At 43.6% G+C, this 16550-nt stretch overlaps 1 protein-coding gene across 2 annotated transcripts in view; it reads right to left on the bottom strand.

Moving 5' to 3' along the window:
- Positions 1-16550, bottom strand: part of RARG (retinoic acid receptor gamma) — a 235150-nt gene that overhangs the window by 158699 nt on the left and 59901 nt on the right. For both annotated transcript variants that reach the window (XM_069758771.1, XM_069758769.1), the window contains exon 2: positions 8092-8431. In XM_069758771.1, the coding sequence (XP_069614872.1) occupies positions 8092-8284 (193 nt within the window). In that variant the 5' untranslated portion in view covers positions 8285-8431. The remainder of the gene's footprint in view (positions 1-8091; positions 8432-16550) is intronic.

The following is a 16550-nucleotide window of genomic DNA, read 5'->3' as shown; positions in this document are numbered from 1 at the left end:
AGATTACCGGGAACTTTATTTTACCCAAAAAAAAAAAAAAAGATTTTTCATTCCTTCTCTCCAGCGAACGCTGCTGGGAAGAAGGAATGAATTCTGGATTCAGCACCCAAAGCAGGGGACAGCACTTAACTCTAGCGCTGTCTCCTGCACGGTGCGTGTGGTACCCAGTCGGCACACGGACGGCACATGGCTGCCGCACGTGTGCCACACTGATGTGCCACGTGAGCATACGGACACACGGACACGGATAACTCCGGTACCGATTTTTCCGTTACCGGAATTATCTGGACATGTGGGACAGGCCAAACCCAAATAACTACCCTTTAAAGCTGATGATTACTGATGTCACGTAGGGTTTAATCACCGTGATGTGACATAACGACTGGAGCGTTTCTTAATAATGCCAATGTTCATAGTATAGAAACGGTTAATTGCTGAAAACTGCAGTGATCAGCATCGAAAATCAGTACACAGCTTATAATTGAGTAATCATGTTCTGTCCAGCAATAAGAAAAGAGTTTGATCAAACATCAACCAGCTGTGGAAGGAAACACATTGCAGCAGAATGTCCCTTTAAATGCCGTCTTTCCTTATTCCAGTCATTACTTTATGCAAATGTGACTCTCAAGAAAAATGGAAGAACATATGGAATTAATGAGAAGGAAAGAAAAAGGCGTGTAGAGAAACTGATTAAAAGCACACATGGCGGAGCTGCTATTTTTGACACTAGGGTACTGGGGACCCGGAGGTAAGAGAAAGAAAATAACCGTGTCATATGTCTACTGTATATAACCGCATCATATGTCTACTGTATATAACCGCATCATATGTCTGCTGTATATAACCGCGTCATATGTCTACTCTATATAACCGCATCATATGTCTACTATATATAACCGCATCATAAGTCTGCTGTATATAACCGCGTCATATGTCTACTCTATATAACCGCATCATATGTCCACTCTATATAACCACGTCATATGTCTACTGTATATAACCACGTCATATGTCTGCTGTATATAACTGTAACACCCCAGGGTCCTGGTTGTTACAGTGGCATTGCTTTCCTCATGGGAGAGTGATGTCACGCTTGGAAGCAAGGGAAGATCTCTTTTATCAGGTAAACACAAACATGCAACATGTTCACACTCCAGGCCAGTAGGGAGAGCTCTGAACCCGGTTGTCAGGGGAACTTCCCTTGATATATATTCTAGCTGGAGGGGACGTCAGAGAGTAGTCTGTCAGGAGGACAGAGAAGAGAGCAGTCAGACAGTGAGTGTCGGAAGGACTGAAAGGGCCGTGCAACCAGAGGTGCTGCAGCTCCTGGAGAAAGAGAATATAGAAGGAAAGAACAGATTGTAGAGAGCATGCAGGAGAGAGAAGCATAAGAGAGTGACAACTGGGGAAGATAGCTGCTGTGACTGGGCTACCTCCCTGCAGAGCGTGGATTCCCGGTAGTCCGAGGTTGTGTCGGACTCTAGGAGGCACAGCAGAAAGCGGCAAGACAGCTGGACTATACGTTGCCTGTCTGCCCTAATACCCAGGAGGGACAGTGGCGCATAGAGCCCGGGTCATGATCGAGACCCTATAAAAAGGCTCGAGCCACCTGTCCTACCGGTTTGTGTCCTAACCTTTATGGAGGACATAGAGGAACTGTGAGGACCTTGCTAGAAGCCATAGGCAGTAAGGGACTACAACATCAAAACGCTGGTAGGAAGGCTTTCACCTCCACCTGGTAAAGGGGACTCTGAACTTGCTTCCAAGCCGGTCGGACCCTGCCTGTACCTGTCATCTGGTGCCCTGGACTGCGGTTGCCTGAAGCATTCAGTAAACCAGGTAAAGAGACTGCAAACCTGTGTCCTCGTTCTTTACTGCACCATTCTCCATCTTCACCTACACACCTGGAGCCCTGGGAATATACTTCACCTGTGGGAACTGATACCATCCTAGCTGCCATAACATCACCCCATAGGACCCCTTTAAGCAGCGTCGGTCCCCACTGACTGAATACCACAGGTGGCATCATGAACACAAACTTTATTCAAAATCCCTTTAAAGACCATTCCCTTTAACATGGGCGCCCAGGGCCATGGACCGGGTCGCTGCCACCGTGACATCCCTCTGCGAGTACCCCACGGCCCTGGCGGGCGACTCATAACCATGTCATATGTCTGCTGTATATAACTGTGCGACATGTCTACTGTATACTCATTACCGATACTGAAAGTGTCTCTCGCCGTCTGCCATGCATACAAGACATTAATCACTGACTCGTTGCCAATAAAATATTTGGTGTGTACACAATTTCATTCATTGCTCAAACTTCCTTCAAGTGTTTGTTCACCTTTAGTGACTCTGCCCAAATGTGGAGAACTACTTAAAGAGCAACTCCCTAGTGCAGTTCTCTCATTGGCATGACTCCATTTAGCCATAGGTGAATTACAAAGGGGTAGTTTTGTTCCCCAGCCTCCCGGCTTCCTGCTAGCTGCTTGATTGACAGTTCAGATCGGTGGCTTTGTTCCGCCGCTGGTCCGCACTCTGTGCTCTCTGATGCTGCTAATTGGGGCATCTTTGCCTGTGCAGCATCAGAGGAGCACAGTAGGACCTAAGATGGCTTAGATCAGTCACTTAGGCTACGTTCACACTAGCGTTGCGCCGCCCTGCGTCGGCGACGCAACGCGCGATGTACGCAAAAACGCGCGCAAACGCACGCAAAAACGTGCGCGTTTTGCGACGCGTGCGTCATTTTTTGACCAAAATCGGACGCACAGAAAATGCAACTTGTTGCATTTTCTTGCGTCCGACGCTGGCGTCGAAAACGACGCAAGTGTCGAAAAACGCCACCCAAAAAACGCACGCGTCCCCTATGTTAAACATAGGGGCGCGTCGCCGCTGCGTCGCCGGCGCAACAGCGACGCACATTGGCGGAACGCCAATGTGAACGTAGCCTAATAGTGTGCTCCACTGATTTGCCCACTGTCAGAGCAGCACTTACAAGCTCTATTGGTAGGAAGTAATTTTCATGTTTGGCCACTGCTGCTAGATTGCAGTGGTAATTGTTGGCAATGCATGGTAAACAATAATAAAAAAAATCCATTTTGTTCTTGAGAAAGGAGGATATTTTTAATAACAAGTAAAGTGCAAAGTTACTTGTTGTTACAAGCACTTTGCAATTTTAACAATTTAAGATGACGAGACTAACCCTTAAAGGCCTCGGGTTAAGGGTAAAAGCACATGCAAAGGAAAACCTGCCTCAAATCTAACGCAAAATCCACATCTGCTTGTTACCCTCTTTGCAGTACCGCCATCATTAAGCTGAGTAGCATATTCACAGGCCATGTAAGGTGAGAAGAAAAGCACATTTTTTTCCCTATAACATTGCTTTTGTACAGCAGCGGTGTCCGATATTGTAATTCATTCCTATTAACATGAATGGGGTTAAACTACGATACAAGGCAAAATCCATAAACATGAGTGGCGTTGTTTCTGGAACAAAAAGCAAGCTGATTTCTTTTCAGTTCATACAAACCTTTAGGCCGGGATCACACATACGCGTGATACGGCCGAGTCTCTCAGGTGAAATCCCTCCTGTGGCGCCGGCACTTGGGAGCGGAGCGTGCAGCTCCATGTATTGCTGTGCGGCTGCACGCTCCGCTCTGGAGTGCCGGCGCCAGAGGAGGGATTTCACCTGCGAGACTCGGCCGTATCACGCGTATGTGTGATCCCGGCCTAAAAAGGAATTCTGTTACTAAGTTTCCGCTGCCGTATCTGAGAGTTGTATGATGTAGGTGCAGAGATCCAGCTGGAGCCGGAGGTCACTGATCAATGTAAGTCTACAAGAGCGTCGTTCTGGCCTCGTTCTGGCTCTCATAGACATGCAATGAGAGCTTGTGATGTAACTTCTGACTTCAGAAGTTGTGGTCACAAGATGGCGCTTACATCCCGCATACAGTGGGGGACTGGAGTGGCGCTTTAATTAGAAGGAGGGAGAGGAGTGGAGGACCTACACGTGCACTTCTATGAAGCCTCACTGACTCTGTGACTAAATGACAGCTCCATAGTTGTTAAGAATGGCTTCCATAGTTTACTACTTCCTGGACTAAGGTCAAAGAGTCAAACCATAAATGATTGACATAGGAAGAAAAGCCTGAGACAGTGACCGAACACCTTTGACCATCTTTGGTCATTAATTTTAGGAATCTATCCGTAAGGAAAAGGTAGAAATAAGTTACTCAGGACATTGGGAGCCTCAAACTATCTGTGAATAGGAAAGGCAGGAACATTTCGCTCCTTCCTCAGGAGTGCCCAAGAGTATGTATCCTGATTATTATTATTAATATTATTACAAAGATAATTACATGTTGAGGTTCATAAGAATGAGCCACTGCACCCATGGGTGCGGCTGACTCCAGGGAACAGTACACTATCTCTTGTGTAAAACATGCAGACGTTGGCATCGCCTCCCTCTGACAAGATCTACCTCTGCCTTAATGCAGGCGCTGACGCTGACATTCTGTAGGACATGGCCGGAGGGAAGAGCTGTCACTCAGTCACCTTTACACAGTTACAGTCACCCATGTTCATGTTATCTGAGGGCAAAAAAGTTACTTATATGAAGTAAACTCAGCAATCCACCACTGTTTCCATTCACATGTGTTTGACCTCAGACTGCCTCCATGACACCAGGCGACATATTTTCTGCTCCACATCGAAATTATTAACATTTTTCGGGCTGTAAGATACATCTGACTTAAGGACGCACCCAAATAAATAGTATGCCAACTTCCCAGGTGAGCTAAGGAAATAGAGAAGTTAATGTCACTAACTTGGGTTCTTTCAATTGATAAAAATGATAATTTTCACCTTTAAAATGGTTATTATGGTCATAAAGGGTAAAATTGCAAAGAACTTGTAAAAAGAAGCAACTTTGCAATTTGCTTATTAGTAAAAAAAAAATACTCTCCGCTCTCAAGGATGGAGAGACTTTTAATTTTATCGTTATAAACTCAGATGAACTCGAGCGTGAGAAAATATTCAGAAAAATTCCCATGCTCGAGTTCATATGAGGTTATGCCAGCAGGGGGCGCAGCACCGCAAGTCTAGGTAGCTGCGTTCCCCTTCTTCCCATTCATTCCCCAATTTTTACAGGCAGGGGCGGCTGCATTAGCAGAGCTCCTGCTTGTAAAATTATTTAACCCCTTCAGATGGATTTACAGGGTGGGACATGACTGTAACAGCGGAAAGGTATGGGATATTGTTGTTTTTTTATTTTGACTTTTTTACAGAACGAGGGTCGTCATTTGGATTGAGAGTATAATAAACTATTACAACACCCTGTGTCTTTATTTCAATAAATTACTTTTTTCATAATGTGTGTGTGTTTTATTAACCATTTACTACTATTGGATTAATAATGGATAGGTGTCTTATTGACGTCTCTCCATTATTAACCTGGCTTAATGTCACCTTACAATAGCAAGGTGACATTAACCCTTTATTACCCCATATCTCACCGCTACAGGGGAGTGGGAAGAGAGTGGTCAAGTGCCAGAATAGGCGCATCTTACAGATGTGCCTTTTCTGGGGTGGCTGGGGGCAGATGTTTTTATCCAGGGGGGGGGGGGGCAATAACCATGGTCCCTCTCTAGACTATTAATATCTGCCCCCAGTCACTGGCTTTCCCACTCTGGCGGAGAAAATTACGCGTGATTTAACCCTTTATTTTATCAGCTAGAGCTCCCAAATTTTGCACACAGACACTTGGAAAATTATTAGTGAGGAATATGTAAAAAAAAATAAGGGATATGAAATGGTTTACTGTATGTAAGCCATGTCTCATATCCTGTCAGGTTTGGGAAGGAGATAGCAAAAGCCGGCAACTGAATTACCTAGGCTTTTCTGCTATCTAGCGCTGTATGAAATATAAATATATATATATACTGTATATATATATATATATATATATATATGTGTCTCACTGACATATATATATATATATATACACCTATACTATATGTAGACATTTATTCTATCTATTCTAATAAAACCTGTCAGTGTGATTTTACTGTACACCGCACTGAATTGCCGGCTTTTCTCTCTAACACCGCTGCGTATTTCTCGCAAGTCACACTGATGGTCCGTGTATAATCCGTATTTTTCTCACCCCCACTGACATTCATTGGCTGATTTTTTTGCGCAATACGGTGACAAATGCAGCATGCTGCGATTTTCTACGCCCGTAAAATACGGCTGCGAAATATACGGCAGATAGGAGCTGCCCCATAGAGAATCATTGGTCAGTGTGCAATGTGTAGTTTTTGCGCCTCTCATACATCCATAACACTCGCTAGTGTGACCCTGGCCTTTAGGGCCCCTTTCCACTTGTGAGAAAAACGGACGAGTGCAATCCGATAAAAAATCGGATTGCACTCGGACCAATGTTTTTCAATAGGTGACATTCCATTTGCGATTTTTTTCCCAGCCGAAATCGGACTGAGAAAAATCTGTGTCGGCTGAGAAAAAAATCGCAGCATGCTGCGTATTGCTGAGATTCTCGGACGAGACTCGCCAATGCAAGTCGATGGGTGCGAGAAAAAAAACGCATGGAATACGGACCATCCGTATTCCATCCGTTTTTTACGGATACCTTACCATTCTGTGGCACAGAACACTGTAAATAGTCCTGTAAATGACTGTATAAAAATAGTTGCAGAGAAAACAAACGGATTGCATACGGATGTAAAAACGGATGATGTGATTAAAAAATCACATTACACTCGCATGACACTCGCATGACAATCGCACACGTTACATCCGTTTTTTCGGTCCGTAAATCGGACCGTTTTTTTCTCACACAAGTGGAAAGGGACCCTTAGTGTGAGCTGCCCCAGGCAGATGGGAAGAACCAATGTTGGGAGAAATGCCTCGGAAAGCTCAGGGCTTGTGGGCCAGACTAGGCCACAGTCTGGAGAGCAGGGGTTGAAGAAAGCTCATGTCGGCATACAAACTTCTACTGTAACGTGTTGCCTCAGGCTGAAAAAGGACTGAAGAAGCTGCTAATCCAGCATTAGAAACATGGAGGTCTCTAGAAGCCATCTCAAGACCCGGGCACTCAATATCACAGGGCCCAAGCTTGTCACATAATTATTAAGAAGAGTGTTATATGCATGCTCTGTCCATTCATTAAGAAGGCAGTCAAAAAGGAAAGGGCGTTTTATCGATCCTGCTTCCAGATGCAGGCTGCATGTAGTAGTTACCAGCTACCGTATATATGTGTCGGTGTAAGATCTGTCTGCTTTACTTTTCCATGTGCTTGAACCCTGATGCAACATCTAGAGAGCAAGTTGAAGCCTTCTTCTGCATACAGGCGAATACTAAAGATGCCTCATGGGATGCAAATTCACAAAAACAAACAAAAACTGACAATCCACGGCAAAATCTGTATGAGTTATATGAGGATTTTTCGCAGATTTTGCCGTGGATTCACCAGGAGTTTCACGTGGAGTTTTTTAAAAGGATATTTCTGTCTTAAAAATCACCATCCAAAATGATTAAAAATACACTTGTCTGCACTGTTTTGGTGTATTAGGCCATATTCGCAGCTTTCGGTGAGTTTTTGACATTGCAGATTTTCTCTTTATAATGTTTGCACCCATTTAGTAAAATAGGTTACTAGCATTTTTTTGAAAATCCGCAGCATAAAAAAGTTACCAAAAACTCATCGTGTGAACTTCACCTCAGGAGTCTTTTCTGCCTCAGTTAATTTCAATACTTAATTTAAAGCTTTTTTGTTTCCATGCTGAAAAAGTCATGTGGTTAAATAAAAAAACAGCAGCATGTCCACTGTAGGTGAATTGTCTCGTAAAAATTAATCGGCAATGTATTTGAGGAGCATTTCAAGCATTTTTAACATGGATTTAAAAGCAGAAGATGCTCAACACTCCCCGTAAAAAAAGACCCTGTGTGAACATGTCCTAATATATCTCCTAAACCTTTACATGTCTCTTAAAGCCATAGCTTCTACTTTCCAGTTCTAACATTTCCAGCACTTAATAATATTGGTATCGAGTCATAAAACTGCATACTCACAGAGAGAAGCCATTTCTTTGGGGAGGTCAGTGGGAAAATTCCGAAAGAAGTTCCCATTAGCTAGCATTTCAAACGGCGGCGAGCTCCGCATCCCTCCACTGAAGGCAAAGGGGTAAACAGAAGGAGGGAAGCCATTGACGTGCCCAAGTGGAGCACCGGATCCGCAGAGACGCTCTTTGCTACTGTTGGCCATGATTTTATTGTATCTCAGTACAACTCCCAGAAGATCCGCTTCGAACAACCAGGTCTCCTCTAGTTATTCTGCAGTAAATCCATCCTGGACGTTCCTGTGGACTGATCGAGGATCCGAAACTTGAACTGTAAACTTTCACATTTCTTCCTGAAAAACAGCATCAATAAATCAGTGTTATTTTGTATCCGTGTCGTGAAGATTTGCGTTCGCTTCTGTTCAGTAGTGACTCCAGCCATTCTGCAGTCACATATAGAAATCATAGACCAGTAAAGTTTTCTTTACACCTATTCATTAAGTCATAAACCATAATCAGCTACTGAGCGGTCACTGGCCGTGAATCATCGCCCAAACCAACAGTACACAGGACATGATCGTTTTGTACTGTCTCACTTGCATGAGATATGGACATCATAATGCATTTATTCTGCCTCCTGTCTGCCATCCGCCATCTTTATGTACTGTAGGTCACTTTCAGACGATCATATGTCAAATGACCAGTATATCAATAAATGTCATGAGGAACAGGGCCACATTTTGCGATGATATCCATTAGTAGCTCGGCTTGTTACTTATTTACTCATTATATGGCTCCATTGGTTTCCCGGACATTCTACAGATGCCATCACTGTCCCCATTGGGGCTCACAATCTAAATTCTGTTTTCGGAACCCACTGAAATTACTCTCAGATGTTATATTTGGTGGAATTTTAACCAAAGACCCCAGTGCTGTTAACCACTGAGCCAACATGCTGCCATGTTAGCCTTCCTACAAGAATGAGCAAGCTGGCTCTCTAGTGCCACCTATTGGAGTTAGTCTGTCGCTTTAAAGAGCCTTGCCACACTACAGGATATTTAATCAGAGCCTCCGCAAAAGGAAAAAAGACATCCACCTGCAGATAGCACGGTTGCGCCGTGTTGTGGCAGACCGCCGGGAGCAAAAAACGTTAAATGTAACGTTTTTTGCAGCCAACGGACCGCTTTTTCCGACCGCGCATGCGCGGGCGGAACTCCGCCCCCACCTCCCCGCACTTCACAATGGGGCAGCGGATGCGCCGGAGAAATGCATCCGCTGCACCCGTTGTGCGGCACAACAAACGCTAGCGTCGGAATCTCGGCCCGACGCAATGCGACGGGCCGAATCCGACGCTAGTGTGAAAGTAGCCTAATATACGAGCGCCTAAAGGATGCAAATTAAGTTAATCTGGTTTTCTATCTCATAGTAAATGGAATCTGTCACTAGGTTTTCACTAGCCCATCTGAGAGGAGCATGATGTAGGGGCAGAGACCCTGATTCCAAAGATGTATTACTTACTGGGCTACTTGCTGTCATTGTGATGCAATCACTATTTTCTCTGCTGCAGATCTAGCAGTTCTCCAAAAGCTGAGCCCTGTATAACCCCGCCCACACCACTGATTGGCAGCTGTCTGTGTACACTGTGCATAGGCAGAAAGCTGCCAATCAGTGGTGGAGGCGGGGTTATACAGAGCTCGTGAATTTGGAGGACTACGTGGCAGCAGGTTTACTAGTCATCTAGTGATAACCTCCTGCTGCTAAAACAGTGATTTCATCAACCTACAGCAAGCAGACCAGTAAGTGACACATGGCTGGGATCAGGGTCTCTGTCTCTACAATAGGCTGCTTTCAGATTAGATGGCAAAAATGTGGTGACAAATTCCCCTTAAGGGTTTCTTTAAATCCCTAAAACAGCTCAGCATTTGGTGGTGATGACCCCTTGATAATTCCAACGTTAACCCTAGTATCATGTTGTTGGGTCACGTTAAAGAAATGGACAAGGTTGGCAGAAGAGGGCAACGATCAGATAAAAACTAAAATGTGCAAATGCTGAAAGCTAGAAGTGGTGCCTGAAATCACATTTGCTCAGACTCATTTCTAAGAAATCTTGGTGAAAATTCCGCCTTTCCATCCGAAGTTCCAGATAATGGGACCAGAAGAGGGCGCCATACAGGAGTTAGACGCCTCTACGGGTAAAAGCCATTGCACGGTGGTGACATAATGCACATGATGGCGGTGTATGAGCACCTGGAAAGTCTCCCACAGAATAGTAATGGCGAGGAACGTGTAGTCAGGCAAAATCCTACTAGTAGATGAATTGACTTTAGTGGTTACTTTGTATCCGAAGGAAAGTACATGAAGTTCCAATGTGTGCAGCCGCCTGTAATTGTTTCTTATTAGGCAAATGTACACTACTATAATCTATGGCACATGTTGCTGTTTGTCACAACTATCCCGATTCCCGCTGAGCTTTAATAAAGTATTCCCGTTAGTTAAAGGGGTCATCTAGGGAGCAAATAACAAATGATATTGTATTTATAAGTTTTGGTTAAACTCTAAACCCTACGTCCATGCGCACATTCCAGACCACGGTGTGTAATATAATAGCATGTAGCGCTAGCAGTGCGAAGATTTGTTCTTTATTTGCCACATTTGTCTATGTAACTCTTTAGTGACCAGCTTTTGGGGTCTTAACCAACAAGCAATTTTTTGCTATTTTTGTTTTATTGCATTGTAAAAATCATTAGCATATATGTATCATTTTTCCATTAAGATATCTATCAGATGGTTTGTTTTTTTGCTGAACAAATTGCAATTTTAATGTGACTGTTTTGAAATAAATAAAAATATATTTCTTAACTTTTGTTATTCCATAATTTTTTAACATTATTATTTACGGCTTTCATTGGGCATTGCAACTGACAAGGTAACTTTATTATCTGGGTCAGTCCGTCAGTCTGGGTCATGGCCATATTAAAGGAGTTGTACACTAATCGGATGAGTGAGGATCGGATAGCACACTGACCCATGTTATTCATGGGGTAGTGGAGATGACCCCATATTATTCATGGGGTAGTGGAGATGACCCCATATTATTCATGGGGTAGTGGAGATGACCCCATATTATTCATGGGGTAGTGGAGATGACCCCATATTGTTCATGGGGTAGTGGAGATGACCCCATATTATTTATGGGGTAGTGGAGATGACCCCATATTATTCATGGGGTAGTGGAGATGACCCCATATTGTTCATGGGGTAGTGGAGATGACCCCATATTATTCATGGGGTAGTGGAGATGACCCCATATTATTCATGGGGTAGTGGAGATGACCCCATATTATTCATGGGGTAGTGGAGATGACCCCATATTATTCATGGGGTAGTGGAGATGACCCCATATTGTTCATGGGGTAGTGGAGATGACCCCATATTATTTATGGGGTAGTGGAGATGACCCCATATTATTCATGGGGTAGTGGAGATGACCCCATATTGTTCATGGGGTAGTGGAGATGACCCCATATTATTCATGGGGTAGTGGAGATGACCCCATATTATTCATGGGGTAGTGGAGATGACCCCATATTATTCATGGGGTAGTGGAGATGACCCCATATTATTCATGGGGTAGTGGAGATGACCCCATATTATTCATGGGGTAGTGGAGATGACCCCATATTATTCATGGGGTAGTGGAGATGACCCCATATTATTCATGGGGTAGTGGAGATGACCCCATATTATTCATGGGGTAGTGGAGATGACCCCATGTTGTTCATGGGGTAGTGGAGATGACCCCATATTATTCATGGGGTAGTGGAGATGACCCCATATTATTCATGGGGTAGTGGAGATGACCCCATATTATTCATGGGGTAGTGGAGATGACCCCATATTATTCATGGGGTAGTGGAGATGACCCCATATTATTCATGGGGTAGTGGAGATGACCCCATATTATTCATGGGGTAGTGGAGATGACCCCATATTATTCATGGGGTAGTGGAGATGACCCCATATTTTTCATGGGGTAGTGGAGATGACCCCATATTATTCATGGGGTAGTGGAGATGACCCCATATTATTCATGGGGTAGTGGAGATGACCCCATATTATTCATGGGGTAGTGGAGATGACCCCATATTATTCATGGGGTAGTGGAGATGACCCCATATTATTCATGGGGTAGTGGAGACGACCCCATATTATTCATGGGGTAGTGGAGATGACCCCATATTATTCATGGGGTAGTGGAGATGACTGATTTTTTTCATGTACAGAATCTGTCTGTGAAGAAATTGAAGATGCATCCATTCAAGTCTATGGGTGCGACAAAACAATATGGATAAATTGCAATTCTATAATATAGGAAACTCCACATGGTCCTGTCACTGATGAAAGTGATGGTGATGGTGTTCTCTCAAGCCATTACTGGTCTACTCACAAGGGATTTTGGAACCCCTCTTTTGACATTAGTATACATCCCAGTTCTTTGTTTCTGAGGTGTTGGACCCCTGAGCAATCATACATTTATCAACTATACTGTGCATAGGGGATACATGTTTGGGGAACCCTTTCAGTTGATCATGTACAGTGAAGGAAATAAGTATTTGATCCCTTGCTGATTTTGTAAGTTTTCCCACTGACAGACATGAACAGTCTATAATTTTAAGGGTAGGTTAATTTAAACATTGAGAGATAGAATATAAAAAAATCCAGAAAATCACATTGTATAAATTATATAAATTTATTTGCATTTTGCAGTGAGAAATAAGTATTTCATCTCCTACCAACCATTAAGAGTTCTGGCTCCTACAGACCAGTTAGACGCTCCTAATTAACTCGTTACCTGCATTAAAGACAGCTGTCTTACATAGTCACCTTTATAAAAGACTCATGTCCATAGGCTCAATTAATCAGTCAGACTCTAACCTCTACAACATGGGCAAGACCAAAGAGCTTTATGAGGATGTCAGGGACAAGATCATAGACCTGCACAAAGCTGGAATGGGCTACAAAACCATAAGTAGGACGCTGGGTGAAAAGGAGAAAACTATTGGTGCAATAGTAAGAAGTTGGAAGAAAGACAAAATGACATCGATCTGGGGCACCATGCAAAATCTCACCTCGTTGGGTATCCTTGATCATGAAGAAGGTGAGAGATCTGCCTAAAACTACACAGGGGGAACTTGTAATGATTTGAAGGCAGCTGGGACCACAGTCACCAAGAAAACCATTGGTAACACATTACGTTATAAAGGTTTAAAATCCTGCAGTGCCCGCAAGGTCCCTCTACTCAAGAAGGCACATGTGCCGGCCTGTCTGAAGTCTCCCAATGAACACCTGGATGACTCTGTGAGTGATTGGGAGAAGGTACTGTGGTCAGATGAGACAAAAATTGAGATTTTTGGCATTAACTCAACTCGCCGTGCCTATGACCCAAAGAACACAGTCCCCACTGTCAGGAATGGAGGTGAAAACATTATGTTTTGGGGGTGTTTCTCTGCTAAGGGCACAGGACTACTTCATTGCATCAATGGGAGAATGGATGGAGCCATGTACCATAAATTCCTGAGTGACAATCTCCTTCCCTCCCCCAGAACATTAAAAATGGGTCGTGGCTGGGTCTTCCAGCAAGACAATGTCCCAAAACATACAGCCAAGGCAACAAAGGAGTAGCTCAAAAAGAAGCACATTAAGGTCATGGAGTGGCCTAGCCAGTCTCCACACCATAATCCCATAGAAAACTTATGGAGGGAGTTGAAACTCCGAGTTGGCAAGCGACAGCCTCAAAATATTAACCCCTTTCTGCCAGCTAACGGAATAGTACATCAGCTGGCAGTATCCCCCGCTTTGAAGTGAGCCCACCTCAAAGCTGCGACATGTCAGCTGTTTTGAACAGCTGACATGTGCCCGCAATAGGCACCAGCGGAATCGTGATCCGCTCGCACCTATTAACTAGTTAAATGCTGCTGTCAAATGCTGACAGCGGCATTTAACAAGCACTTCCAGCCACCGGGCCAGAAATACGTGCACCGCTGACCCCCATCAGATGATCGGGGGTCATCGGTGCATTGCCATCACAATCACAGGTCTCCTCGAGACCTCTAGGGTTGTTGATGATGGATTGCCATGAGCGCCACCCTGTGGTCGGCGCTCATAGCAAGGCTGTAATTCTGCTGCATAGAGGTGATCTGTGCATCACCTCTATGTAACTGAGGCGATCGAGTTATGGCAGCTTCTAGTTTCCCATGGAGGCTATTAAAGCATGCCAAAAGTAAAAAAAATGTGTTTAAAAATATAAAAAAAAACCATAAAAGTTCAAATCACCACCCCTTTTGCCCCAATCAAAATAAAACAATATAAAAAATCAGACCTACATATATTTGGTATTGCCGTGTTCAGAATCGCTCAATCTATCAATAAAAAACAAGAATTAACCTGATCGCTAAACAGCGTAATGAGAAAGAAAATCAAAACGCCAGAATTATGTTTTTTTTGGTCGCTGCAACATTGCATTAAAATGCAATAACAGGCCATCATAAGAACGTATCTGCAACAGAATGGTATCATTAAAAACGTCAGCTCGGTGCGCAAAAAATAAACCCTCACCCAACCCGAGATCACGAAAAATGGCAACGCTACGGGTAACGAAGGATTGCGCAATTTTTTTTTAAAGCAAATTTTGGAAAAAAATTTAACCACTTAGATAAAAGACATATTTGGTGTCTATGAACTCATAATGACCTGGAGAATCGTAATGGCAGGTCAGTTATAGCATTTAGTGAACCTAGCAAAAAAGCCAATCAAAAAACAAGTGTGAGAATGCACCTTTTTTGCAATTTCACCGCACTTGGAATTTTTTTCCCGTTTTCGAGTACACGACATGGTAAAACCAATGGTGTTGTTCAGAAGCACAACTCATCCTGCAAAATAAGCCCTCACATGGCCATATTGATGGAAAAATAAAAAAGTTATGGCTCTGGAAAAAAGGGAGCGAAAAACGAAATTGAAAAACCCAAAATAAAGCTCCGGGGGTTAAGGGGTTAATGATTTAGAGATGATCTGCAAAGAGAAGTGAACCAAAATTCCTCCTGACATGTGCGCAAACCTCATCATCAACTACAAAAAATGTCTGACTGACTGCTGTGCTTGCCAACAAGTCTTGTTTGCCAGAGGGATCAAATACTTATTTCTCCCTGCAAAATGCAAATAAATTTATATAATTTATATAACGTGATTTTCTGGATTTTATTTTTGATATTCTGTCTCTCAATGTTAAAATTAACCTACCCTTAAAATTATAAACTGTTCATGTCTTTGTCAGTGGGCAAAATCAGCAAGAGATCAAATAATTGTTTTCTTCACTGTATACTGTGCATAGGGAATACATGTTTGGGAAACCCCAATCAGTTGACCATATATTCTACATTTGCTGAGAAGAGAAAATCTGGTGCAAGACCACTCTGTAGTGGCTTGTCTCCTTTGGGAACAAAGGGTTAGATGTGCTGAAATCCAACATGGTTGACCTCATTTTCTCCCAACATGTGATGTTAGGGATATTTAGAAGCCTGATACACATTATAATGTCCTAATATTCATCATACATCTCAATAGTGTGCAATGATACTGTTCTAGATCAAGTTCTTCATATGCACATGAACCTTGTATCTTAAGGCCCCCATACAGATTTGACTAGTGTTGGCAGAATCTGCAGAAATTGACAGGTTTGGCTGGTGATCTAATGCGTATGGGTGCCCCGGACAATTGATTGTTGGGGAGGATGTCCAATTTTGGTCTTCTGATCATTTTTTTCTCCATGACATAAGTCACCGGAAGAGGAATCCAGCAGCGTCTCTCTCATAGAAAACCCAAGCAAACAATCCTGTATGTGGGAGAGGTGGCCAAGAAAGCTGCCTGGTGAATGGAACATTGGACCATTGATCAGCCTATAGCCTTCTGAGTTGTTTGGGGAGCTTTATGGCCCACATACACAAAAGTTAGCTGTTAGCCCAATGATCGCATGGCTGATAGCTATCTCTTCCAACTGCCCCATACACAGGAATATTCTGCCCAGCTGAGCGCTCCTATCTTCTGTATATGATACGATCAGAGAAAGCTTTGGCCTGCAGCGCCCAATGCCCTTCTTAGCTACTCAACCCTGTTCCTCCAAAACCAGCTTCTCCACCATGACAGAAGATCAGCTCTCCACCCTCCTGTCAAGATTACACCTCACCACTTGCACGCTTGACCTGCTCCCGTCCCACCTCATCGCTAACCTCACCACGGTCTTCATCCTAACCCTAACATACCTCTTCAACCTCTCACTCACAACAGGTGTCATCCCTTCATCCTTTAAACATGCCAAGATCACACCCATCCTCAAAAAGCCCTCCCTCGACCCATCCTCTGTGTCTAGCTATCGCCCAATATCTCTTCTACCTTATGCCTCATAACTACTGGAACAGC

Source organism: Ranitomeya imitator, chromosome 3, assembly GCF_032444005.1.
Source record: "Ranitomeya imitator isolate aRanImi1 chromosome 3, aRanImi1.pri, whole genome shotgun sequence".
NCBI classification, from domain to species: Eukaryota; Metazoa; Chordata; class Amphibia; order Anura; family Dendrobatidae; genus Ranitomeya; species Ranitomeya imitator.
This window is presented reverse-complemented; position numbering and strand designations above follow the sequence as displayed.